This window comes from Scyliorhinus canicula, chromosome 24 (assembly GCF_902713615.1).
Source record: "Scyliorhinus canicula chromosome 24, sScyCan1.1, whole genome shotgun sequence".
NCBI lineage: Eukaryota > Metazoa > Chordata > Chondrichthyes > Carcharhiniformes > Scyliorhinidae > Scyliorhinus > Scyliorhinus canicula.
In genome coordinates this window covers 4,800,386-4,826,595 of record NC_052169.1, presented here as the reverse complement: position 1 = coordinate 4,826,595, position 26,210 = coordinate 4,800,386, and the positions used below count along the sequence as shown (strand labels likewise).

The window sequence follows — 26,210 nt, the reverse complement described above, 5'->3', positions numbered from 1 at the left end:
AACCTTCCGGGTAGGCTTATTTCCTTCAAGCACACACCCCCCTCCTTCCCCCCACAGAAAGAGGGTTTTGTTCCTCCTCACATCCCACGTCCCTTCAGCCTTGTCCGATCTGCTGCTGGGAAGACCTTTCCCTTAGTCTGAGTCTCCACAAACAAACCATAGAATCGTAGACTTTACAGTGCAGAAGGAGGCCGTTCGGCCCTTGGAAAGAGCATCAGACATCAACCCACACCTCCACCCTATCACCGTAACCCCGGGGCAGCACGGTGGCGCAGTGGTTAGCACTGGGATTACAGCGTGAGGTCCCAGGTTCGATCCCGGGCCCAGGTCACTGTCCGTGTGGAGTTTGCACATTCTCCCCGTGTCTGCGTGGGTCTCGCCCCACAACCCAAAGATGTGCAGGTTAGGCTGATTGGCCACGCTAAATTGCCCCATAATTGGAAAAGAAATAATTGGTACTCCAAATTTATTTTTAAAAACTAAACCCCACCTCACCTTTTTGGACACGAAGGGGCAGTTTAGCACGGCCAATCCACCTAACCTGCCCGTCTTTGGGCTGTGGGAGGAAACCGGAGCACCCGGAGGAAACCCACGCACACACGTGGAGAACGTGCAGACTCCGCGCAGACAGTGACCCAAGCCGGGAATCGAACCCGGGACCCTGGCGCTGTGAGGCAACAGTGCTAGCCACTGTGCTACCATGCCGCCCGATAAACGGAAGATTAACCCATCAGTAAAACCCAGAAGAAATATGAAACGTGCTTCATTTTCATTGAGCACTTTCGTTTATTGGACAAAGAATAGATTTGGGGAAAGGTTGGACCGACAGTGAAAAATAATCCGATTGCATATTGATGGGCAGGTCTGCTTTCTGATTGGCTGCCGGAAGTGGCGGCGTTGCGGGGGGGGGGGGGGGGGGGTCGCCAGGAGGGTGTGTCGGGCGCCCGTCAGCGGGCAAGCGGAACGCGACCATTGGCAGCGGGAAATCGCGTGATCGCCACTCCAGGAACTGTCCAATCACTTGCCTCCTCCCCAAGTAGCTGCCTCGTTCAGCTCCCATACCTGCGATCAGCGACCTCCGACCCCAAAAATAACAGGAACTCAAACAAAACTAAAAAAAAAAAGTGCTTTTACTGCCTCCCAGCAGCCTGAGGCCAACATTCTGCCAAGCGGTGAAATAGAAAGCTGCCTTCTGAAGAAGTGCCCGATACTGTCCGATGTGTGGGACCCACGTTCAACGTTCCACCTGTGCGGCATTCATCAAACTCAGCCAGATGATTAGAATTCATCCCCAGACCACCGAACAGTAACGTGCTTTTATAAACCACCTTTCGGCCATGTCCTCGGGTGCCACATGGTGCTACCATCACAGCACCAAGTGGGCAGCAGGACAAAGGAGTTGTTGTTGGGCCCAGGGCCTGGGCGAGCGAAGCAGGTCCAAGATTCCAGCTCCCGACTGATCAGAATGTCTATGCGAGGCCAACGCTCAGCATTCGGCCCAAAAAGCCTCCGCCACATTCCCGGGCTCAAGGTCGCTGACGTCATCATCCCCATCTTGCTTCGGACCTTGTGAGACTTAATTCCCAACTCCTCGCCTTTCCCCCAAAATATCGGGAAGGTCCAAGCCATTACTGTTTGGTTCCCCACCACAAACTCTGTGTCCTGGCCATCCGCTCCATCCCGCTCCATCCCGCTCCATCCCGCTCCATCCGCTCCATCCCGCTCCATCCCTCTGCCTGGTCACTGGGCGAGGCTCCAGCGTCTCCAACCAGCCTCCTGTCTGTGTCCTGGCCATCCGCTCCATCCCGCTCCATCCCGCTCCATCCCGCTCCATCCCGCTCCATCCCGCTCCATCCGCTCCATCCCGCTCCATCCGCTCCATCCCGCTCCATCCCGCTCCATCCCGCTGCCTGGTCACTGGGCGAGGCTCCAGCGTCTCCAACCAGCCTCCTGTCTGTGTCCCGCTCCATCCGCTCCATCCCGCTCCATCCCGCTCCATCCGCTCCATCCCGCTCCATCCGCTCCATCCCGCTCCATCCGCTCCATCCCGCTCCATCCGCTCCATCCTGCTGCCTGGTCACTGGGCAAGGCTCCAGCGTCTCCAACCAGCCTCCTGTCTGTGTCCTGGCCATCCGCTCCATCCTGCTGCCTGGTCACTGGGCAAGGCTCCAGCGTCTCCAACCAGCCTCCTGTCTGTGTCCTGGCCATCCGCTCCATCCCGCTGCCTGGTCACTGGGCGAGGCTCCAGCGTCTCCAACCAGCCTCCTGTCTGTGTCCTGGCCATCCGCTCCATCCCTCTGCCTGGTCACTGGGCGAGGCTCCAGCGTCTCCAACCAGCCTCCTGTCTGTGTCCTGGCCATCCGCTCCATCCCGCTGCCTGGTCACTGGGCAAGGCTCCAGCGTCTCCAACCAGCCTCCTGTCTGTGTCCTGGCCATCCGCTCCATCCCTCTGCCTGGTCACTGGGCAAGGCTCCAGCGTCTCCAACCAGCCTCCTGTCTGACTCGGAGCCGAGCTGCCAAACCCACATTCCAGCTCTGTACTGCCACTCGACCGGCCTCCGCCTCCTAGTCCTTCAGCTGCTGAAACCCTCACCCGTGCCGGCACTACACTCGGTGATTCACACACACACACACCCGCTGTACCAACTCCCATTCTTCCACCTCTGCCAAGTAGACGTCAGCCCAAGCTCTGCTGCTCTCGGGGGCGAACGGTGGCACGCTGGTTAGCACTGCTGCCTCACAGCGCCAGGGATCCCGGGTTCGATTCCCCGCTGGGTCACTATCCGTGTGCAGTTCGCACGTTCTCCCCGTGTCTGCATGGGTTTCCTCCGGGTGCTCCGGTTTCCTCCCACAGTCCAAGTTAGGTAGATTGGTCGTGCTGAATTGCCCATTAGTGTCTAGGGTTGTGTCTCGGTTAGGTGGGGTTATGGGGATGGGGCAAGGGAGTTGGCCTGGGTGGGGGGTTCTTTCCGAGGGTTGGTGCAGACCATCTATGTAGAGTTCATTAGTCCCTACATTTCATCTGCACTATAACCTGCTCCAACATAATAATAATAATCTTAACAATCTTTACTGTTCCAAGTAGGCTTACATTAACACTGCAATGAAGTTACTGTGAAAAGCCCCTAGTCGCCACATTCCAGCACCTGTTCGGGTACACAGAGGGAGGATTCAGAATGTCCAATTCACCCAACAGCACGTCTTTCGGGACTTGTGGGAGGAAACCGGAGCACCCGGAGGAAACCCACGCAGACACGGGGAGAAGGTGAAGACTCCGCACAGACAGTGACCCAAGCCGGGAATCGAACCTGGGACCCTGGAGCCGTGAAGCAACAGTGCTAACCACTGTGCTGATGTGCTGCCCCACCCCCCCGCAAAAAGTCTACTTCCCCCCAATCCCAGCCTCATCCTAATTTTAAATCACTCCGTCAACGCAGCCATGCCTCCAGCTGCCTGGGGCCTCAGCTCTAGAATTCTCCCCAGAAGCCCCTGCACCTCCCAAACTCTCTCAAACCCCTTTGCTAATATCTCCTCGTGCCATTTGCTGACATAATAATAATCGCTCATTGTCACGAGTAGGCTTCAATGAAGTTACTGTGAAAAGCCCCTAGTCGCCACATTCCAGCGCCTGTTCGGGGAGGCTGGTTTTACAAGTCAGCTGTTTAGCCCACTGTGCTAAACGAGCCCCTATCAAACCAGACATGTTTGATAACATTCCTGTAGTCCTCTTATTCTGTTAATAGGTGCTATAGAAATGCAAGTTGCTGTATGATTAGAAGGATGGATGGGTTTCCCATTATAAGGGAAGATTTGTTTTTTTTAAAATAAATTTAGAGTACCCAATTATTTTTTTCCAATTAAGGGGCAATTTAGCGTGGCCAATCCACCTACCCTGCACATCTTTGTGTTGTGGGGGTGAGACCCACGCAGACACGGGGAGAACGTGCAAACTCCACACGGACAGTGACCCGGGGCCAGGATCGAACCCGGGTCCTCGATGCCGTGAGGCAGCAGTGCTAACCACTGTGCCACCATGCTGCCCCTCGGAGAGAAGGGGATTTGACATCAGTCAAGGATCTCCCAATGCAGCTCCCAGATTGTATCGCTCATTCCTCTGACGCAGTAATTAATGTGCGGCCATCAAACACATCATCTCCAACCATGAATAATCCTGCAAAATGGACAATCCCTCAATCGGGAGGGTATCTGGGCCGGGGTGGGGGGGGACACACATTGTAGCAGGTCTTCTTTGATCCAGGAGCAAGCTAATAATGGGTATCAGCGCTCAGACGGTTAATCTGCATCTCCCAGTGATCATCAACATCCTCCAACCAAACAATAAACACTCCAGTCACTTGGCTAGCAGCCCCTGCGATACCCAGCAACAAAGGATATGTCCCAGGCAGGAGCAGGGAATTGAATTCACCAGCCGTAACATAGCAACAAGGAACACAATACCCACGGAATACCTTCCCAATACTCAACAGTTATCATTTACCGCAATTAGAGACAGACAGACACACACACAGACACACACAGACACACACAGACAGACACACACACACACACACACACACACACACAGACACACACACACACACACACACACACACACACACACACACACACAGACACACAGACACACACAGACACACAGACAGACACACACACACACACACAGACACACACAGACACACACAGACACACACAGACACACACAGACACACACAGACACACACAGACACACACAGACACACACAGACACACAGTGCACTGAACTGAGTTTGCCTGCACACTGCAGTAAATAACCGCAACATTAATAAACGGAGGTGTTTTTTGTGCTCTCTACTATCTGCAGTTTCAGAATAGTCAGACACAACACGAAGTGACTGATGGGAATATCGGAGTGACAGACGCTCACTTGGTTACGTGACCTCAGGGAGGTTCACCGTAAAGGGACAATGTTCTGCCCACCCTCCCACACAAGCTCCTAAAGGCTTTGCTTTAACATCACATCCTGCAGTGCAGTGCTCCCTCAATACTGCCCCCAGAGGGGGGAGTGGGGGAGGGGTTGCGTGGGAGGGGTGAGGGGGTGTAGGAGAGGACCCTCCGGAAGCCCCCCCCCCCCCCCCCCCCCCCCCCCGTGCCCCCGGCCAAGCCCAGGTAAGGATCCAACGCTCCAGGACAATGAGCCACAGCCAATGGAGGAACCAGTGAATCTCCCATGGCGATGGCAGGAGCTGCTTACAGGCGCAGGAGGAGCCTTCAGAATGAGGCCTTGCCTGTCTTTAAAGCAGACTCCTCAAAAAGCCTCTTCCCTCAGTCACACTGCCCTGCTCGCTCTATCCCCCCTCTATCCCCCCTACACACCTCCTCACCCCTCCTCAACCCTCTATCCCTCAGTCACACTGCCTTGCTCGCTCTATCCCCCCTCTATCCCCCCTACACACCCCCTCACCTCTCTCCCCCTCACCCCTCAGTCACACTGCCCTGCTCGCTCTATCCCCCCTCTATCCCCACTACACACCCCCTCACCTCTCTCCCCCTCACCCCTCCTCAACCCTCTATCCCTCAGTCACACTGCCCTGCTCGCTCTATCCCCCCTACACACCCCCTCACCTCTCTCCCCCTCACCCCTCCTCAACCCTCTATCCCTCAGTCACACTGCCCTGCTCGCTCTATCCCCCCTACACACCCCCTCACCTCTCTCCCCCTCACCCCTCTATCCCTCAGTCACACTGCCTTGCTCGCTCTATCCCCCCTACACACCCCCTCACCTCTCTCCCCCTCACCCCTCAGTCACACTGCCCTGCTCGCTCTATCCCCCCTCTATCCCCACTACACACCCCCTCACCTCTCTCCCCCTCACCCCTCCTCAACCCTCTATCCCTCAGTCACACTGCCCTGCTCGCTCTATCCCCCCTACACACCCCCTCACCTCTCTCCCCCTCACCCCTCCTCAACCCTCTATCCCTCAGTCACACTGCCCTGCTCGCTCTATCCCCCCTCTATCCCCACTACACACCCCCTCACCTCTCTCCCCCTCACCCCTCCTCAACCCTCTATCCCTCAGTCACACTGCCCTGCTCGCTCTATCCCCCCTACACACCCCCTCACCTCTCTCCCCCTCACCCCTCTATCCCTCAGTCACACTGCTCGCTGAAGCTGGAGAGACAGAGGGTCTGAGAAGCCACTGCAGAGGAAAGCCGGGGGGGGGGAAGGAGACAAGAGGACCTCCCCTTGGACAGCTGCGGGACTGTTAAACAGTCCTGACAATATGTAAGCTCCTACTTCACACCATTGCACACGGTCACAAATTTACCAGACAGGAGGCTAGACTCAGGCTGGGCACCCAGTCAGTGTTTAATTTGCTCAGCCGAGCCAAGGCAGCGGGATCACCTGTGCTGTGACGCACACCATGGTCAAATAGCTCATGGCCTTTCCCTTTGTCAGACAAGGGTATGATGGGCTCGCCCGCCGGGAGGGGGGGATAGACAGATCAGGCACGGGGATTGAATGGACTCCTCAGTCCCAGCCTCGCAGGCAGAGGTCAGGTCCAAAACTGGGATTGCAGGACCATCGACAATCCACACCAACAATAGCCCACTTCATGTCCAAAATGGCCGCGCGGAACCATCAGGCAGCGCCCATTGCAGAGTCCCACAACACGCTCGCTATTGGTAAGGAGCGCACGCAGCAGCAATCGCTCTCCGTCCCATTGGACAGTAGCCCCTCCAAAAGAACATTCCCCCCATCCCTCCCATGAATAATATCCCCAAAAGAGTGACCCCCCACCCGGGGGTCCGCCACTCCGGGGCTCCGCCGCTCCGGGGCGCTGCCGGTGGAAGCTGATTCACCAACTGGATAAATACTCCAAAGTTAAAAACTTGCAGGAGTTACGGAAGAAAAGAGAGAGCAGGGAAGTGGGGCGGAGTGGATAGAGAGAGCAGGGCAGTGGGGTGGAGTGGATAGAGAGAGCAGGGCAGTGGGACTGAGTGGATAGAGAGAGCAGGGCAGTGGGACTGAGTGGATAGAGAGAGCAGGGCAGTGGGGCGGAGTGGGTAGAGCGAGCAGGCAGTGGGGCAGAGTGGATAGAGAGAGCAGGGCAGTGGGGCGGAGTGGATAGAGCGAGCAGGGCAGTGGGGCGGAGTGGATAGAGAGAGCAGGGCAGTGGGGCGGAGTGGATAGAGAGAGCAGGGCAGTGGGGCGGAGTGGATAGAGCGAGCAGGGCAGAGGGGCTGAGTGGATAGAGAGAGCAGGGCAGTGGGACTGAGTGGATAGAGAGAGCAGGGCAGTGGGGCGGAGTGGATAGAGCAAGCAGGGCAGTGGGGCGGAGTGGATAGAGCGAGCAGGGCAGTGGGACTGAGTGGATAGAGCAACCAGGGCAGTGGGGCGGAGTGGGTAGAGCGAGCAGGGAGCAGGTATGCTGGAATAAACCCACCCAGCCAGAACGGCGATCGGACCCTATTCTTGACACCAATCTGATCCACACCAGCCAACCAGCAACCGAGCCAAACAGCCACACACGCCAATGGTGGAGGGGCTGAGATCAGGCCTGTGCAAGGGGCTGGGAATTGGGGGAACACATCTGGGAGGGTGTTGGGCTGGAGGACATTACAGAGATAATAGCAGGCATGGCTCTGGAGGGACTTCACTATGAGAATGGCTATATTCAATCTGAAGCATCGCGCAGACCCTACCGATACGACAGAGGCAGATTTCACACAGCGACGGTATTCCGAGCTCAGTTACTGCCAACACTTACTCCGAGAGACTCTCGTGTACCAGTGTTTGCTGCCCAGAGAAATGAAGAACCTGCAGACGATCGACAGGAGCTGACAAAACGCTTTCATTTCTCACAGGGGTTTCTCCGCTGCGACCTGCGAGGGGAAAAGAGCAAGAGGATGGTCATTGGGCAAGGTGGATACATTCTCAAGCACGGCAGAAATGCAGGGCAGGTACGCGGGGCAGGTACGCGGGGCAGGAACGCGGGGGCAGTAACGCGGGGGCAGTAACGCGGGGGCAGTAACGCGGGGCAGTAACGCGGGGCAGTAACGCGGGGCAGTAACGCGGGGCAGTAACACGGGGCAGTAACACGGGGGCAGTAACACGGGGGCAGTAACACGGGGGCAGCAACACGGGGGCAGCAACACGGGGGCAGTAACACGGGGGCAGTAACACGGGGCAGTAACACGGGGGCAGTAACACGGGGGCAGTAACACGGGGGCAGTAACACGGGGGCAGTACACGGGGCAGTAACACGGGGGCAGTAACACGGGGGCAGTAACACGGGGGCAGTAACACGGGGCAGTAACACGGGGGCAGTAACACGGGGGCAGTAACACGGGGGCAGTAACACGGGGGCAGTAACACGGGGGCAGTAACACGGGGCAGTAACACGGGGGCAGTAACACGGGGGCAGTAACACGGGGGCAGTAACACGGGGGCAGTAACACGGGGGCAGTAACACGGGGGCAGTAACACGGGACAGTAACACGGGACAGTAACACGGGACAGTAACACGGGGGCAGTAACACGGGGCAGTAACACGGGGCAGTAACACGGGGGCAGTAACACGGGGCAGTAACACGGGGCAGTAACACGGGGCAGTAACACGGGGCAGTAACACGGGGCAGTAACACGGGGGCAGTAACACGGGGCAGTAACACGGGGCAGTAACACGGGGGCAGTAACACGGGCAGTAACACGGGGCAGTAACACGGGGCAGTAACACGGGGCAGTAACACGGGGCAGTAACACGGGGCAGTAACACGGGGGCAGTAACACGGGGCAGTAACACGGGGCAGTAACACGGGACAGTAACACGGGACAGTAACACGGGACAGTAACACGGGACAGTAACACGGGACAGTAACACGGGACAGTAACACGGGACAGTAACACGGGACAGTAACACGGGACAGTAACACGGGACAGTAACACGGGACAGTAACACGGGACAGTAACACGGGACAGTAACACGGGACAGTAACACGGGGCAGTAACACGGGGCAGTAACACGGGACAGTAACACGGGACAGTAACACGGGACAGTAACACGGGACAGTAACACGGGACAGTAACACGGGACAGTAACACGGGACAGTAACACAGGGCAGTAACACAGGGCAGTAACACAGGGCAGTAACACAGGACAGTAACACAGGGCAGTAACACAGGGCAGTAACACAGGGCAGTAACACAGTCAGTAACACAGGGCAGTAACACAGGGCAGTAACACAGGGCAGTAACACAGGACAGTAACACAGGACAGTAACACAGGACAGTAACACAGGACAGTAACACAGGACAGTAACACAGGACAGTAACACAGGACAGTAACACAGGACAGTAACACAGGGCAGTAACACAGGGCAGTAACACAGGGCAGTAACACAGGGCAGTAACACAGGACAGTAACACAGGACAGTAACACAGGGACAGTAACACAGGGCAGTAACACAGGGCAGTAACACAGGGCAGTAACACAGGGCAGTAACACAGGGCAGTAACACAGGGCAGTAACACAGGGCAGTAACACAGGGCAGTAACACAGGGCAGTAACACAGGGCAGTAACACAGGGCAGTAACACAGGGCAGTAACACAGGGCAGTAACACAGGGCAGTAACACAGGGCAGTAACACAGGGCAGTAACACAGGGCAGTAACACAGGGCAGTAACACAGGGCAGTAACACAGGGCAGTAACACAGGGCAGTAACACAGGGCAGTAACACAGGGCAGTAACACAGGACAGTAACACAGGACAGTAACACAGGACAGTAACACAGGACAGTAACACAGGACAGTAACACAGGACAGTAACACAGGACAGTAACACAGGGCAGTAACACAGGGCAGTAACACAGGGCAGTAACACAGGGCAGTAACACAGGACAGTAACACAGGGCAGTAACACAGGGCAGTAACACAGGGCAGTAACACAGGGCAGTAACACAGGGCAGTAACACAGGGCAGTAACACAGGGCAGTAACACAGGGCAGTAACACAGGGCAGTAACACGGGGCAGTAACACGGGGCAGTAACACGGGCAGTAACACGGGGCAGTAACACGGGGCAGTAACACGGGGCAGTAACACGGGGCAGTAACACGGGGCAGTAACACGGGGCAGTAACACGGGGCAGTAACACAGGGCAGTAACACAGGGGCAGTAACACGGGGCAGTAACACGGGGCAGTAACACGGGGCAGTAACACGGGGCAGTAACACGGGGCAGTAACACGGGGCAGTAACACGGGGCAGTAACACAGGACAGTAACACAGGACAGTAACACAGGGCAGTAACACAGGACAGTAACACAGGACAGTAACACAGGGCAGTAACACAGGGCAGTAACACGGGCAGTAACACGGGGCAGTAACACAGGACAGTAACACAGGACAGTAACACAGGACAGTAACACAGGGCAGTAACACAGGGCAGTAACACAGGGCAGTAACACAGGACAGTAACACAGGACAGTAACACAGGACAGTAACACAGGGCAGTAACACGGGGCAGTAACACGGGGCAGTAACACGGGGCAGTAACACGGGGCAGTAACACAGGTCAAGCACCAATCCCTCAGCCAAAATGCCTGGGGCCGAGTGTGTGTCGGATTTTGGAATTTTTCGGATTTTTCGTGGGGGGGCCACGGCCTGTCCCCACTCGTGACATCACATCGGCGCTTGGAAAAAAGTGGGGATTTGGGAATTTCAGATAAGGGATGCTCAACCTGCAGCTGCATCACAGAGTTTAACAGACCTGGAACTGGTCACCTTGCTGAACAGTGTCCATGTCAGTGTTTATACTTCACACAACCCTCCTCCCACCCCAGCTCTTTATTCCTGACACCCCCACCTTGTTTATCTACCTTTCCCGTCGATGTAACTTCCAGACTTTCCCAAGCTCTGACAGTCACAGAACACATTTAACCAACATTCTGCCAGAACAGCTGATCCAGTTAAATTACAAAAAAGAGATTGTTTTTGCACAATAGGTACAAACACACAAAACAAACTTCTGAAAGACTTTTCTATTTCATACATATATCTATTTATTATAATTTAAAACTTCCCCATCTAAATATTGACATCTTACTTTTTAATCGTTTTTAACAGGGGTGATGCTGCTTCTTCACCCCCCACCCCCCACTCCCCCCGCGGGCCCCACCACCTCCCTCGGAGCCTTATGACCCCCACCACCTCCCTCATGCCTGCGCGCCACCCCACCACCCTCCTCACGCCACCTCCCTTGGACTGTCGCCCCCCCCCCCCCCCCCCCACCACCGCCCTCGACCCACCCCGCCACATTCCCTGTACCCTCACGTCCACTGGCAGCACCCCCCCCCCCCCCCACACCACCTCCCCTGCACCCGTTCTGCCTCCGCCACCTACCACGTGCACTCCCGCAGCCTGCCTCGGACCCTCGCACCCCTCTGCCATCTCCTCCGACCTCCTGCCCGCACGTGGTTCCCCCCCTCCCCACCTCCCTCTCTTGAGCGCACCCCCCCACCTCCCGTGTGCAAACCGCCAACCCCCCCCCCTCCCCCACCCCACCGTTCCTGGCCAGCTGAGTGGGTAACGGGAGCCTCGGTTTAACAGGCAGTACCTATGACAGTGCCGCACTCCCTCAACGCTGCACGGGAGTTTCAGCCTGCATTGTGCGCTCTCTGGAGTGGGATTTGACTCCAGGGGGGAGAGAGCGAGCTGTGGCTGGCCCGCGTTCACGCTACGAAAGGCGTACCTGACGGCGTCGGCTCCAGCGCCTCCTCCTTTGACGGGGCAATCTCGGAATGTCCCGGGTCAGGAATAGAGGGGGGCTCCTCAATCCGCAGTCCGGAAGGCATCAGGAAGTGGGCGGTCATCTCCTTGGCGTCTCCCAGCTTCTCCCGGCACGAGGCTGCGGGCACACTCGACGTAACCTCCGACCTGCAACAATTAAAATCGGGAAGGGTCAGGCCCACCCACTGCTCTGAATCCAGGCCGGCAGCTGGAGCCCAGGAACCTGCGCGGCAACTCAATCCAGGGCGAGTGGGCAGCCTGGTAGCTGGGCTGCCCAACCTGTAACCCCGATTACACCAAACACTGAACTCCCAAACTTAGCACAGGGTGTGCAGCAGCCCCAGGGTGGGAATGCCGTTTAACACACATTAGGAAAGCAAGAGCCAGCGGGCAATTCTCCAGGCACCTACCCAGAGGTCTTTAACAACTTAATGTCACAACCATGAGCAGCATTGACTGCCGGAGCCCAGTCCCCCCCGAGGGGACTTTGGCTCAAACTTCTGCAATCCGCCGAGGAGGAAGGCTTACATTTCCCGTCACAACCCCAACTTCGCTGCCAGTAAAGTACTTTTTTGTAGCGCAGTCACTATCTTTTTTTTTTTAAAAGTTTTAAAAAAATAAATTTAGAGTACCCAAATTTTTTTTTTCCCCAATTAAGGACCAATTAAGCCAATCCACCTAGCCCTGCACATCTTTGGGTTGTGGGGGGTGAGACCCACGTAGACACGGGGAGAATGTGCAAACTCCACCCGGGCAGTGATACGGGGCCGGGATCGAACCTGGGACCTTGGCGCCGTGAGGCAGCAATGCTAACCACTGCGCCACTGCGCCACCGTGCTGCCCCACTCACTATCTGAAAGCAAATTGCTGTAAACGTGGCAGTCAATTTGTGCACAGCAAGCTCCCACAAGCAGCAAAGAGGTAATAACTGGAGAAGCTGTTATTTATTTATTTTATTGTTTTTTTTTAAAACGGTGTTGTCCGAGGGATGGCTATCGGTTCAGGAATCCAGCAGAAATTTCCCTGCTCCTTCGCCGAGTAGTGCCGGGGGTCTTTTACACCCACCCCCATAGGAGTGGCCGCCTTTGAGCCTTCAAGTCGAGCCACTGCAGTGCACGTGGTGCAGAGGCATCCAAATCAGGCTAGAGAGGGGAGCCTGGAGACGAAATGAAGCAGGATTGTGCGGGAGACAATGACTCCACTCTGTCGCAATTCACCTGGCAGGGCCTACGAGCGGGATCTCCTGGCCGTTCCGTCCGCGGGTTTGCAATCCCAAATACATTTCAAGCGATGCTGACCCACCACCTCAGCCAGCAGAATGTTTTGGCAGCTAACAGAACGCCGTCACGGCTCCAGGCGTTTCCACGGTTTCAGCCATCAACAGTGACGTCACCCGCGGGTCACAGTACAGTCCGAGACTCTAAAGGAATAGGAGGCCATTCCGCCCATCGGGGCTGTGCTAGCTCATCTGGAACAGCCACCCGTCCATCCAGTTCCAGCCCTCTATCCTTATCCCACTCGCTGTCAAATATTTAATTTGTTCCTTACAAAAGCCACGACTGATTCGGTCATGTTTTGGGTGGGATCTTCCATCCTTTGACAGCCCTTTGACAGTCCTGGCTAGCCTACCTGGAGGAATGAACCCCGATCGAGGCATCTGGCCATGTGTAAGGGGTGGTTTAGCACAGTGGGCTAAACAGCTCGCATGTCAAGGCAGATCAAGGCCAGCAGCGTGGGTTCAATTCCCGTACCGGCCTCCCCGAACAGGCGCCGGAATGTGGCGACTAGGGGCTTTTCGCAGTAACTTCATTGAAGCCTACTCGTGACAATAAGCAATTATTATTATTGTAGGAACGACCGGCGCTGCAAATTCCCCAGAACGGTACCAAAACATGACCCGTTTGCTTGCCTTGTTTACCCTGGAGTTTAGGAAAGTTAGGCTCTGTATTAAAGTGTTTAAAATGTTAGAAGGATCGGATGATTAAACCGGGACCACCTCTCGCTCGCGCTCTCTCTCGTCAAGTCTGGCGCCGAAGCGGAGAAGATTTCTATTGGCTATCTAAGGGATTAGCCAGGAGCCGAGGCAGGGACCAGCCATGGTGGGTTAGCCTCGAAGGGCCGAATGGCCTCCCCCCCCCGTTGCAGTGCTTCCTGCGTCCGGTGAGAACGAAAGTGGAGCGCACCCTTCCGGATAATGTCACTAGTTTAATGGTTCCAAGGACAAAACATCTCAAGTTAGGAGGAAAGACTTTCATTTATGTAGCGCCTGTCACAACCTCCAGAATGTCTCAAAGTGCTTTACAGCCAGTGAAATACATTTTGAAGCTGTTGCAGCCAATCTGCACTCAGCAAGCTCCCACACGCAATATCACGAATGGAGAATAAAAAACTCTCATTAATAATGATCGTAAAGCCTCTGGGCTGTGATGAAAACAAATCCGGTTCACTGGTGTCCTTTAGGGAAGGAAATCTGCCGACCTTACCCGGTCTGGCCTACACACGTGACTCCAGACCCACAGCAACGGGGCTGCCGCTTAATTGTGCCCCAAAACGGCCGTGAAAGCCACTCAGCTCCCCGCCACCTACTCAGGGGCAATTAGGGATGAGCAATAAATGCTGGATTTGCCAAGGTCCTCGCTCAGCAACATATCTGACCCTAGGTCCCGGTCACAACGTACAGGTGAGGAAGTCACCATCCATCACCGGTGACAAAGCGGCCCACTTGCTTGGAACCCCATCCACCACCAACGACGACGTATGTATTAGCAGGAGAGCAACTTGCCAAAGCTCCTTCCAAACCTGCGACCTCTGCCACGTACAAAGTCATGGGCAGCAGATACCTGGGAACCCCACCACCTGGAGGCTCCCCTCCAAGTCACTCACCACCCTGACTTGGAAATCTATCGGCCGTTCGCTGTCACTGGGGCAAATCCTGGAATTCCCTCCCTAACAGCACAGTGGGTGTACCTACACCATATGGACGGCAGCGGGTTCGAGAAGGCAGCTCACCTTCTCAAGGGCAATTAGAGGTGGGCAATAAATACTGGGCCTAGCCAGCCACACCCCCATCCTGCAAAATAATAAAAAAATAAACACGCAGATGTCAAAAAGATCATGTGCCCCCCCCACTCCCGACATGGCGACCTTTAAAACACTTCGTCCCACGAACGTACCTCCCAGTGGAGTGGCTGGTTGCAGTTCCAGTTTTGTCACCTGTTTGGAGTCCTGTGGCAGGCCGGACATCGGCTTCTGTGAGGAATCAGGAGATAGCAGCGTTAAACAACTCACGTATCTTGTCCCCAGCGCACACACAGAGTCCGGGCTCAAACTCAGCTCTTCATCGAGCAACAGTCAGAGTTGGTAACCGCGGCACCATTTCCATCACAGAATCATAGAATTTACAGTGCAGAAGGAGGCCATTCGGCCCATCCCTAAACCCGCAACTCCACCCTATCCCCGCAACCCAGTAACCCCACCTTTTTTTTTAAATTTAGATTACCCAATTATTTTTTCCAATTAAGGGGCAATTTAGTGTGGCCAATCCACCTACTCTGCACAACCTTTTGGACACTAAGGACAATTTAGCTTGGCCAAATGAAGAAGGAACAATCATTTATACTGCGTGAGAAGAGAGTGCTGACTGTTTGGCAAGTGGGTTCTGATTGGTCGAGTTGTAGCCAGGGAGAATGCACCAGGCTAACCAATGATCAACAGTTAACTGCCAAGCTTGGTTTGCTTGCTCTCCACGGCTACAACCTGGCTACCGACCGATGTTTGCTCCAGTAACTTCAAAAATAATTATCATAGAATTTACAGTGCAGAAGGAGGCCATTCGGCCCATCGGGTCTGCACCGGCCCTTACAAAAAACACCCTACTGAACCCCACGTATCTACCCTATCCCCGTAACCCAGTCACCCCCACTTAACATGTTTTGGACACTAAGGGCAATTTAGCACGGCCAATCCACCTAACCCGCACATCTTTGGACTGTGGGAGGAAACCGGAGCACCCGGAGGAAACCCACGCAGACACGGGGAGGACGTGCAGACTCCGCACAGACAGTGACCCAAGCCGGGAATCGAACCTGGGACCATGGAGCTGTGAAGCAACAGTGCTAACCCACTGTGCTACCGTGCCGCCCAACACGAGCTGGGCTCGCCCACTCGATCCCTGGGGAGGAAAGATCATCTGGCAGCATTGCACCTCCAGCCTAAACACCATCAGTTACTCAGCACACTATCCTCCATGGGCCACAGATCCACCAGGGATCGCTCTCAGCCACAGGCCACAGCAACCGCCCCTCAGTGAGTCACCCTCTCCGGCAAAAACCCTTCCCCTCCAAAGCCCTCACAAAGCCGAGCCAGTATTGTACATGCAAAATGCACCAGTCAATTTTCGCATAGCAACACCCCCCCCCCCCCCAACGGAACGGACAGGGACTCTGGTGGTGCCGGTTGGGGAGGTTAACAAGGGAAGCAAAGTAGAGAGCCCCGTTTCCCAGTGAATAACGCTGCAGGATCAGACATTCCGGAGCCCAAAGGCCTTAAGTTGACGTGTGTGTCCCCCCCCCGCCCCCGGGGGCCAGGGCAAGACCGATCCCACAGTGGCATAGCACGCTCCCTCCGTACCCACCCTGCAAAGGCGGCCCACCCCCCCCCCTCCGTACCCACCCCGCGACAACACCCCCCCCCCCCTCCGTACCCACCCCGCGACAACACCACCCCCCTCCGTACCCACCCCGCGACAACACCACCCCCCTCCGTACCCACCCCGCCGACTGTGCCAACCCTCCGTACCCACCCCGCCGACTGTGCCAACCCTCCGTACCCACCCCGCCGACTGTGCCAACCCTCCGTACAGCAATATCTGCCTCAGTCGGGGCACTTGCCAATTTGCTGAACATTTGGAACCCTGACAAGGGAAAGGCCTAAAAGGTTCAGAAGGATTTCTCCCCGCGTATCGTCCGCAGCTACACCACCTCCTACCGGTATCTGCCTCCTCGGAGGGTCTGCTGGGGGGTTCAATGTTTATCTCCTCCGGACCACGGACACTCCCGCTGTCCTTGCTGGCATTGATTTCGGGGTCACTGCCTTGGCTCTCCGACAACTCGAGCAATCCAAAACCAGCCTGAGACGTGCCTGAATAAAACACAACATTCACAAAATTATCCAAAGGCCATTCAGCCCATCTAATCTCAACCACTCGCAAAGTCTGCAAGCTCCATCCGAAGTCTGTTCTTGTAAATGTTTTGATTTTGGGAATGCGAGCACCAATGGTTAGGTCAGGATTTATTGCCCATTCTCCCCCATCTTTATTCCGCGGTCCTTTTTTAAAGCGGGTCAACAGTGATCACGGGCTTCGTCTGGGCGGGCAAGACCCCGCGGGAGGGCACCTGTCTGGGGGCATTGGTAACTGCGCCTCTGCCGCTCCTGCCAGCGCGGTACTCCACCAGTCCAGTGCTGGTGGCGGCCCTGAGAGTTTGGGGCCAGTGGAGGCGGCATGTGGGAGCAGTGGGAGCGTTGGTCTGGGCCCCAATTTGCGATAATCCCCGGTTTGCCCCGGGGAGTATGGATGGGGGGGGTTTTGGTTATGGCGGAGTGCGGGGATTGAGAGGATGGGGGGTTATGTTTATAGAGGAGAGCTTTCCGAGTATGAGGGCGCTGGAGGAGAAGTTTGGGTTGGCGAGGGGAAACAAATTCGGGTATCTGCAGCTGCGGGACTTCCTACGTAAACAGGTGTCAACCTTCCTGCTCCCAATGCTCAGGGGGATTCAGGACAGGGGAGTTTCCAGAGGGTGGGTAGGAGAAGGCAGCGTCTTGGACATTTATAAGGAGCTTATGGGTTGGGTGGAGACGCAGACCGAGGAGCTGAAGTGCAAGTGGGAGGAGGAGCTGGGAGGAGAGATAGAGGATGGTCTATGGGCGGACGTGTTGAGTACAGTCAACGCGTCCACAACATGTGCCAGGCTCAGCCTGATATCGGGCTCACATGACAGTGGCCCGGATGAGCAGGTTCTTTGGGGTGGAAGACAGGTGTGCAGAATGTGCGGGAGGACCAGTGAACCATGGCCACATGTTCTGGACATGCCCAAAGCTGAGGGGATTTTGGCAGGGGTTTGCGGACGTCATGTCCACGGTGTTGAAAACAAGGGTGGCACCGAGTCCAGAGGTGGCGTCGGAGGACCCGGGAATCCAGGAGGAGAAAGAGGCAGACGTTCTGGCCTTTGCTTCCCTGGTATCCCGGAGACGGATACTATTAGCTTGGAGGGACTCAAAGCCCCCGAAGTCGGAGACCTGGCTGTCGGACATGGCTAGCTTTCTCTGTTTGGAGAAAATCAAGTTTGCCTTGAGAGGGTCACTGTTAGGAGTTCGCCCGGAGGTGGCAGCCGTTCGTCGAAAACTAATCGTAGTTTAGATCAGAATAGGAGGGTAATAAGGGTGCACTATGTTTATGGTTTCATGTATATTGTCTATCTTCTTGTTGTTACTATACCAAAAATACCTCAATAAAATGTTTATTAAAAAAAAAGAATTTATTGCCCATCCCTAATTGCCCTGAGGTGGTGGTGAGATGCCTTCTTGAACCGCTGCAGTCCCTGTGGTGTAGGTACACCCACAGTGCTGTTAGAGAGTGAGTTCCAGGACGTTTCCTTTGCGCCAGTTAAGGAACAGCCGATATATTTCCCAGTCAGGGTGGTGAGTGACTCGGAGGGGAACCTCCAGGTGGTGGGGTTCCCAGGTATTTGCTGCTCTTGTCCTTCTAGATGGTAGTAGGCCGTGGGTTTGGAAGGTGCTGCCTGAGGAGCCTTGGTGAGTTACTGCAGTGCATCTTGTAGATGGTACACACTTCTGCAACCTAATGCTTTCTAAGTGATTCCATGATTTTGGGCTGCATCAATATATCTGGGAATTCATGTTATTTAAACCGACAAACTATTATAAATTTACTTTGTACAATTTAACATGAAGTAATAATTTTCCAGATCAGAGTTTCATCATTAACATCACAACCAGGATTCTCCCCATGTCTGCATGGGTTTCACCCCCACAACCCAAAGATATACAGGGTAGGCGGATTGGCTATGCTAAATTGCCCCTTCACTGGGAAAAATAAATAAATAAATAAACAATTACAGCCAGTCCACTGAATGTGCCAATTCATCACTGGGTGCAAGACACTCTGGCCATCTGGTCGATCAACAATTCGACTGCAGTGGCATCACAGCTGAACACCACCTTACCGGACATCTAGGCACTCGCGCTCTGTAGCAGGGCCTACGGGCAGCAAAGGGATGGAGCCCAAGGGGGTCCAAGCTAGGCCAGTTGAAGCAACCTTGCAGCAGGAGAAGTAATCAGCCAACTCCGCTCAGGCCACAGGAGAGGGAGCCTCCCTCCGCGTCTAACCCGTGCAGGGGCCAATCTAAAGGATGCTCGACACTGACACTGGGCGGAAGCTGCAAGCTGAACGTATTCCATTCTCGAACACTGACGACCCCCGTCACAACCGGCACAGAATCCTCACCCAGGGCCCAAAGAACAACAATAAACACAGGCCCGGGATTGGTCCTGCCATCTTGTCAACAGACCCAATCCTACCTTCACCACCAATCGAGTTGGTTGTGGAATCTGCAACATCTCCGCCTTCGCTTTCTCTGGGCCGTGGGCTGTCGTGCGTGTTGGGGGCTCTGCTGGGGTTCAGAAGAAATAAATGAATAGCACCGTGTCCTTTGAAAACCGGTCGTCCAGTCTTCCCTTCCACACTGAGGCACTGGACGGTAGGGACCCACCCATCATTCTGTCATGTGTACCGACACCGCTTATAACACAACCCAGTTTGCAAGGAATGTCCTCGCCAGCCTATCGCTGGAGAACTCCATTCTGTCGATAGAGATTAAGAAGCCAGGAGAGTGAGGGGTGGGCAATAGATGCTGGCCTCACTAGCGACGTCCGCATCCCAGCGATCAAAATATATTTTTTTTAATGGCCAGGTCATTTATTTTGGCGATGTTGGTTAAGGTGTAAAATTTGGCCAGGGAACTGGGGAGAACTTCCCAGCTCGTCTTCAAAGTAGAGTCATCGGATTTTACATAGCCACCCGAGAGTACAGGCAAGGCCTCCATGTAACATCTGAACTGAAGGACATTCCCTCTAAACACTGCCGTGCTTCCTCGGCACTGGGAATGTCAGCCTGGATTTTTTGTACAATCAGAAGTCTTACAACACCAGGTTAAAGTCCAACAGGTCGGTTTCAATTCACTAGCTTTCGGAGCACAGCTCCTTCCTCAGGTGAATGAAGAGGTGGATTCCAGAGACACATATATAGACAAAGTCAATGTGCAAGATGATGCTTTGACTGTGAATCTTTGCAGGTAATTAAGTCTTTACAAGTCCTGTAAACCTGTACAAGTCCTTTACTTGTAATTCACCTCACCTCTTCATTCACCTGAGGAAGGAGCTGCGCTCCGAAAGCTAGTGAATCGAAACAAACCTGTTGGACTTTAACCTGGTGCTGTAAGGTTTCTTACTGTGCCCACCCCTGTCCAACGCCGGCATCTCCACATCATGGACTGTTTGTGCTCGAGCGGGACTGGAACCCGCCACCTTCTGACTCAGAGGCAGGAACGAGATCCACTGCAGACGCCTCAATCCATCTCCCTGTCTATCTATCAACTCAATAACAGTGAGCAGACACAGAGCAGTGGTTTCCCCCCTTCCTCCTGACACAGGTGAACTCCACCAGGTAACTGGACCCAAGGCCTTCCATTACAGCCACTGTCCGGTGTCGAAGCCACTTACCTGGTTTGACCACTGGGCCGAGGTAGACCTTCCGTCGAGGGAATGGGCTGCTCATCCGACCTCTGACCCTCCGTCGTTTCCATGGCACCTGGAACTACCAATGAGGAACCTGGTTACCAGCAGAGTTGAAAGATTAGTCATGGGTGGCGAGTTCCTCTGACGCAACGTTTGAGCGCATCTTTTGCTTTATAAATTTAGAGTACCCAATTCATTTTTCCAATTAATGGGCAATTTAGCGTGGTCAATCCACCCATCCTGCACATCTTTGGGTTGTGGGGGCGAAACCCACACAGACACGGGGAGAATGTGCAAACTCCACACGGACAGTGACCCAGAGCCGGGATCGAACCTGGGACCTCGGCGCCGTGAGGCAGCAGGGCTAACCCACTGCGCCACCGTGCTGTCCCCGTTTCAGCACATCTGCCGCGTTGACTACTGTGTTACAGTGACCAGGGTTCGATTTTACCCCGAGCAATTGAAACTTGTGCCAGTATGCATCACCGCACACCACACCCATCAACAGTTATTTATTACCACACTGCGGAGTTGCTTAATTAATGTGTTTTGAGAAGAGGAGTAATCCGGGCCCACACAGCAGGTCTGGCACCTCCTTCAACCACATCGCTGTGGGTCTGGAGTCACGTGTAGGCCAGACTGGGTAAGGGCGGCAGATTTCCTTCCCTAAAGGACAATAGTGACCCAGATGGGTTTTTACGACAATCTACGATAGTTTCATGGTCGCCATGGCGGAGAATGGATTTACATTTCAGACTCTATTGAATTTTAGATTCCACCAGCTTCCATGGCGGGATTTAAACCTAGTCCCCAAGAGCAATAGCCTGGGCCTCTGGGTTACTCGTCTGGTGACGCTGCCACTTCCCAATCATCTCCCCCACTTCTGCGACTAAAATATCTTCAGGCCAATCCGGGAGTTGGCAAGTCACACGATGATTTTTAGAAGCTGATATTTCGGGAGCACGAGGAGGCCGTTCGGCCCCTCTCGAGCCGGTTCTGCGATTCAATTCCAGCAGCGCTGATCTGCAATTAACCCCATCTACCCACCTCGATTCCAGAATTGAAATCGGATCTTCTGGCCTCAGCAGAGTTCCGCACCCTCTGTGTGACAAAGTAGGTTCCTTCCTAACATCACCTCCGAGCGGCCTGGCTCTCTCTCATCTTAAGGTTCTGGCTCCTTATCCTGGACCCCTTCCCCTGACCACCCCAGAAGAAATACTGTTTCCCTGTACCAACCCTTTCAAACCAGCAAATCTTTTAATGATCTTAACTAGCTCAATTAGATCATCCTTTAATCTTCTAAACTTCAGAGAATATAAACTGACACGACCTGCCCTAATAATTTAACCCTATTAGCCCCAGAATAATTCTGGTCAATCCCGAGATCATCTCTCTCCGGAGCCAAATACCGAGAACACAATGCCATTACTCCACTTGGGGTCTAACTAGAGCTGGAATAACTTCTTTCCTTTTAATTTTTCCAATTATGGGGCAATTTAGGGTGACCAATGCGCTAACCCTGCACATCTTTGGGTTGTGGGGATGAGACCCACGCAGACATGGGGAGAATGTGCAAACTCCACACGGACAAACTCCACATGGACAGTGACCCGGGGCTGGGATCGGACCCGGGGCCGGGATCGAACCCGGGTCCTCGCCGCCGTGAGGCAGCAGTGCTAACCACTGTGCCCCCACGCCCCCCCCTCCCCTCCCACCCCGGAGTTTTAATGACTTCCAGCCCTTTGCAATCCAGCCCCCACAAATTCAAGGCCAAACCTTCCAACAGGCTTTTGAAATTATTTTTGCCCCCTCATCCACCAGTTTCTATTGGTTTCTGTACATCGACATTGCCCAGTGCCAATCAAAGCAAACCTCTGTTCCTCGGCAGAGCCTAGCGTGCCTCCTTTACAACAATAGGTCTAATCCATCCTTCTCCCATTCAATCTCCCCACTCTCTCCATGCCACAGTGCGTCAAAGACTCACAATGTTGCCCTAACCTCAGTAACACACGAGAAATGTGGATGTTCTTTTTTTTTTTAAACCTTTCATTTATATAGCACCTTTCACATCCTCAGGAGGTCCCACTTCACAGCCAATATACTTTTTGAAGTGCGCCCACAGTTGCAGAAAACGAGCCAGCCAATTTGTGCGCAGCAAACTCCCACTAACAGCAATGCAGCAATAACTAGATTATCTTTTCCTGATGTTGAATTGAGGGATGAATGTTGGCCAGGACACTGGGGGGCACCGACCAGCTCTTCCTCAGATGTCTGTGCATCCCTCTTGGGGGCACCTGGGGCCTAAGACCCGTCCCAACACTGCTGCACTCCCTGCCCTCGGGAGGGTCATCTTAGATTTTGTTTTGCTCGGGTTTCTGGGGTGGACGCGTACCTGTAACCTCATGAATCGAGAGGCGAGAGTGGCTGTTCATTGAGGAATCCCACAAGTACCCGCGCGCACAAATCTGGCTCCGGCCAGCTTACCGGAGACATTTTAACCCGAGTTCCACGGGTCCTCACCTTTGTGGGGCATTTCCTGCCGGTCAGAGGGCTCCTCGTCATCATCTCCTACTGACGTCTTGGCAGCCTGCGGGCAAGCGGTCAGCTCCTGGAACGGACAACACAGGGGCTCCTGTGAGTCCGAGGCATTGACACAAATCCACATGCTGCTTGACCCCCAATTCCCAGAGAATACTCCCTTCAGCAATAAACAAGCAATAATAAATCCATTCGGGAATCCAGGAGAAATAGCTTTACCCAGAGAGCGGCGGGAATGCTCTCAAAGGGAGGGATAGCGATGAAGGGCATCGGAACATTTAAGGGGGAAGGTACATAAAGACACAAGGGAAGTAGGGATTGAAGATTCTACTAACAGCGTGAGATACAGAGGGAGAGGAAGGCCACGTGCCGCACACCGAGTGGCATAGACCGGTAGGGCCCGTTTCTCTTCTGTAGAACAGATATTTAAAGGAAATAGACAACTTGCATTTGCATAGCGTCCCATCACCCCACCCAGAAATGCCCCCCAAGGGTTGGTGTACAAAACGTTCTCAGGAAGTCTACTCACTGCTGTTCTGAGAGCGAAACACTTGATAAACAGCAGAATCTAACAAGCGGGAATGAATAGCGCTGAAAAAAGACATGCTGTCGAAGCTTTTCACCTGCAACTCATCAGGACAATTGGAGAGAATACCAAATGAAGGAGGAACAATCATTTATACTGCGTGAGAAGAGAGTGCTGACTGTTTGGCAAGTGGGTTCTGATTGGTCGAGTTGTAGCCAGGGAGAATGCACCAGGCTAACCAATGATCAACAGTTAACTGCCAAGCTTGGTTTGCTTGCTCTCCACGGCTACAACCTGGCTACCGACCGATGTTTGCTCCAGTAACTTCAAAAATAATTATCATAGAATTTACAGTGCAGAAGGAGGCCATTCGGCCCATCGAGTCTGCACCGGCCCTTACAAAGAGCACCCTACTGAACCCCACGTATCTACCCTATCCCCGTAACCCAGTCACCCCCACTTAACATGTTTTGGACACCAAGGGCAATTTAGCCTGGCCAATCCACCTAACCCGCACATCTTTCGACTGTGGGAGGAAACTGGAGTATTCGGAGTAAACCCACGCAGACACAGGGAGAACGTGTCCCTGTTGGATGTAATGTACTTCGGAGTGACAAAAATGCAATGATTTGACATCCAGGCATCAAAACGCCGTCATGATTGGTCACAGAAAAATACCAGAGGAATTCTCAGGAAAATACTGCACAGAAGGAGGCCATTCAGCCCATCGATTTTGTGCCAGCTCATCGAAAGAGCGATCCAATTAGTTTCACAGCCCACCCTCATTACCCTGCCCGTGTTCCTGTTTCCTTCTTGAACACTCACCGGCCTTTCGGGCAGAACATTCTAGATCACAATACCTCAACTGTCTGGAGAATGTGCACCCCTCCTCTTTACTCTGCATTCTATAGTCCCCAAACCCACTGGAAACAGCTTATCCTGATTTACTCCATCAGAACCTTCCTCGGTTTGGAAACGTAACCTCCCGGCTGGAAGGAGAACAATCCCAGTCTTTCCTTGGGAGTTCAGAGAAGGATCACTTGACTAATGTGGGACTTCACCCAGGTGCGGTGAAACAGGAATGGGGGGGGGGGGGGGGGGGGGGGGGGGGGGGGGGAGGGGGGGGAGGGAGAGAGAAGGCAAATTCGGAAATAAACGAATGCACCATCTTCAAATAGCAGAAGCCGCCTGCTAGCCTGCAGAGGGAAGAGTACACAGCGAAACACTGGACGGATTTCCGAAGGGGAAGGGCCCGGGTATACTCACCAAGACGGGACTCTCCGCACGGGGCTGCAGGTTCGGCAGACACCTGGCTTGCAGGTGCCGGTAACTCTGCTCGGGGTCATCGTCCGACAGCACGCTCTCCGCCTGGGAATCTTCTACAATCAGGCACGGGGTGTCTTGCTGCGAGAGGTCAGGTTCCAGCTGCGTTCCGTTAGGGTCCATGTGCTGAACTAGGATTTAAAAATAACACACACTGGGTAGAAATTCACAGCAGCACAAGAAATAGGAGCCAGAGTGGGGCCATTCGGCCCATCGAGCCTCCTCCGCCATTCGGCCCATCGAGCCTCCTCCGCCATTCAATACGATCAGGGCTGGTCTTCAACTCCATTTTCCCCGCTCACTCCTAATATCCCTGAGACGCCAAAACTCTGTCTGTCCCCAGCCTTAAATATACTCAACGACGGAGCAACCACAATCCTCTGGAGTGGAGAATCCCAAAGATTCACAAACCCTCCAATGAAGTCATTGCTCCTCATCTTAATCCTAAAAGGGCAGCACGGTGGCCTAGCGGTTAGCACAACCGCCTCACGGCGCTGAGGTCCCAGGTTCGATCCCGGCTCTGGGTCACTGTCCAGTGTGGAGTTTGCACATTCTCCCCGTGTCTGCGTGGGTTTCGCCCCCACAACCCAAAGATGTGCAGAGTAGGTGGATTGGCCGCGCTAAATTGCCCCTTAATAGAAAATATAATTGGGTAATCTAAATTTAAAAAAAAAAAATCTTAATCCTAAACGATTGTCACCCGTGCCCCCGTGTTTTAGATTCTCAGACCAGAGAACGCAGGACCAATTTGCTCTGGTCATATCACAGGGATACATCAACGGCCAACATGCCATTCGTCTTCCTACGGGTTGCCAAGCCTGCGAGTTAACCAAAGCAAAAAGGCCAAATTACTGCGGATGCAGGAATCTGAAACAAGTGCCAAGGGTGCTGGGAAAACCCAGCAGGTCGGGCAACATCCGTAAGGAGAGAAAATAAGAGTTGACGTTTCCAGTCCGTTTGGCTCTTGGTCAGAGAGTTCGCACAACGCCGTGGATCTGTCATGCCCGCCAGAGAAAGGTGGCGAGCCTCCTCGAAAAGAAGGCACCTTTGACAGAGCAGCACTCCCTCAGCGCTGCCCGGAGATCTGGCCATCCTCGTTTTCTTTACGATTTCAAATGTTCCCGAGCAGTGAAATAGGATCAGCCCATCTCCTCGGAAATATTTGAATGGACAAAAATACAATCCCTACGATAATCACACAGGACCTGCTTAATCTTCCACGTAAGAT

At 54.2% G+C, this 26,210-nt stretch overlaps 1 protein-coding gene across 1 annotated transcript in view; it reads right to left on the bottom strand.

Moving 5' to 3' along the window:
- The window catches only part of tp53bp1 (tumor protein p53 binding protein, 1), a 66,089-nt gene that overhangs the window by 29,795 nt on the left and 10,084 nt on the right, over window positions 1–26,210 (bottom strand). Inside the window, exons 2-9 of the mRNA XM_038784054.1 lie at window positions 24,926–25,113; window positions 23,116–23,203; window positions 20,581–20,689; window positions 19,381–19,472; window positions 16,771–16,923; window positions 14,958–15,033; window positions 11,747–11,931; window positions 7,766–7,880 (exon numbers count right to left, since the gene is read on the bottom strand). Of these exons, the coding sequence (XP_038639982.1) occupies window positions 7,766–7,880; window positions 11,747–11,931; window positions 14,958–15,033; window positions 16,771–16,923; window positions 19,381–19,472; window positions 20,581–20,689; window positions 23,116–23,203; window positions 24,926–25,105 (998 nt within the window). The 5' untranslated portion in view covers window positions 25,106–25,113. The remainder of the gene's footprint in view (window positions 1–7,765; window positions 7,881–11,746; window positions 11,932–14,957; window positions 15,034–16,770; window positions 16,924–19,380; window positions 19,473–20,580; window positions 20,690–23,115; window positions 23,204–24,925; window positions 25,114–26,210) is intronic.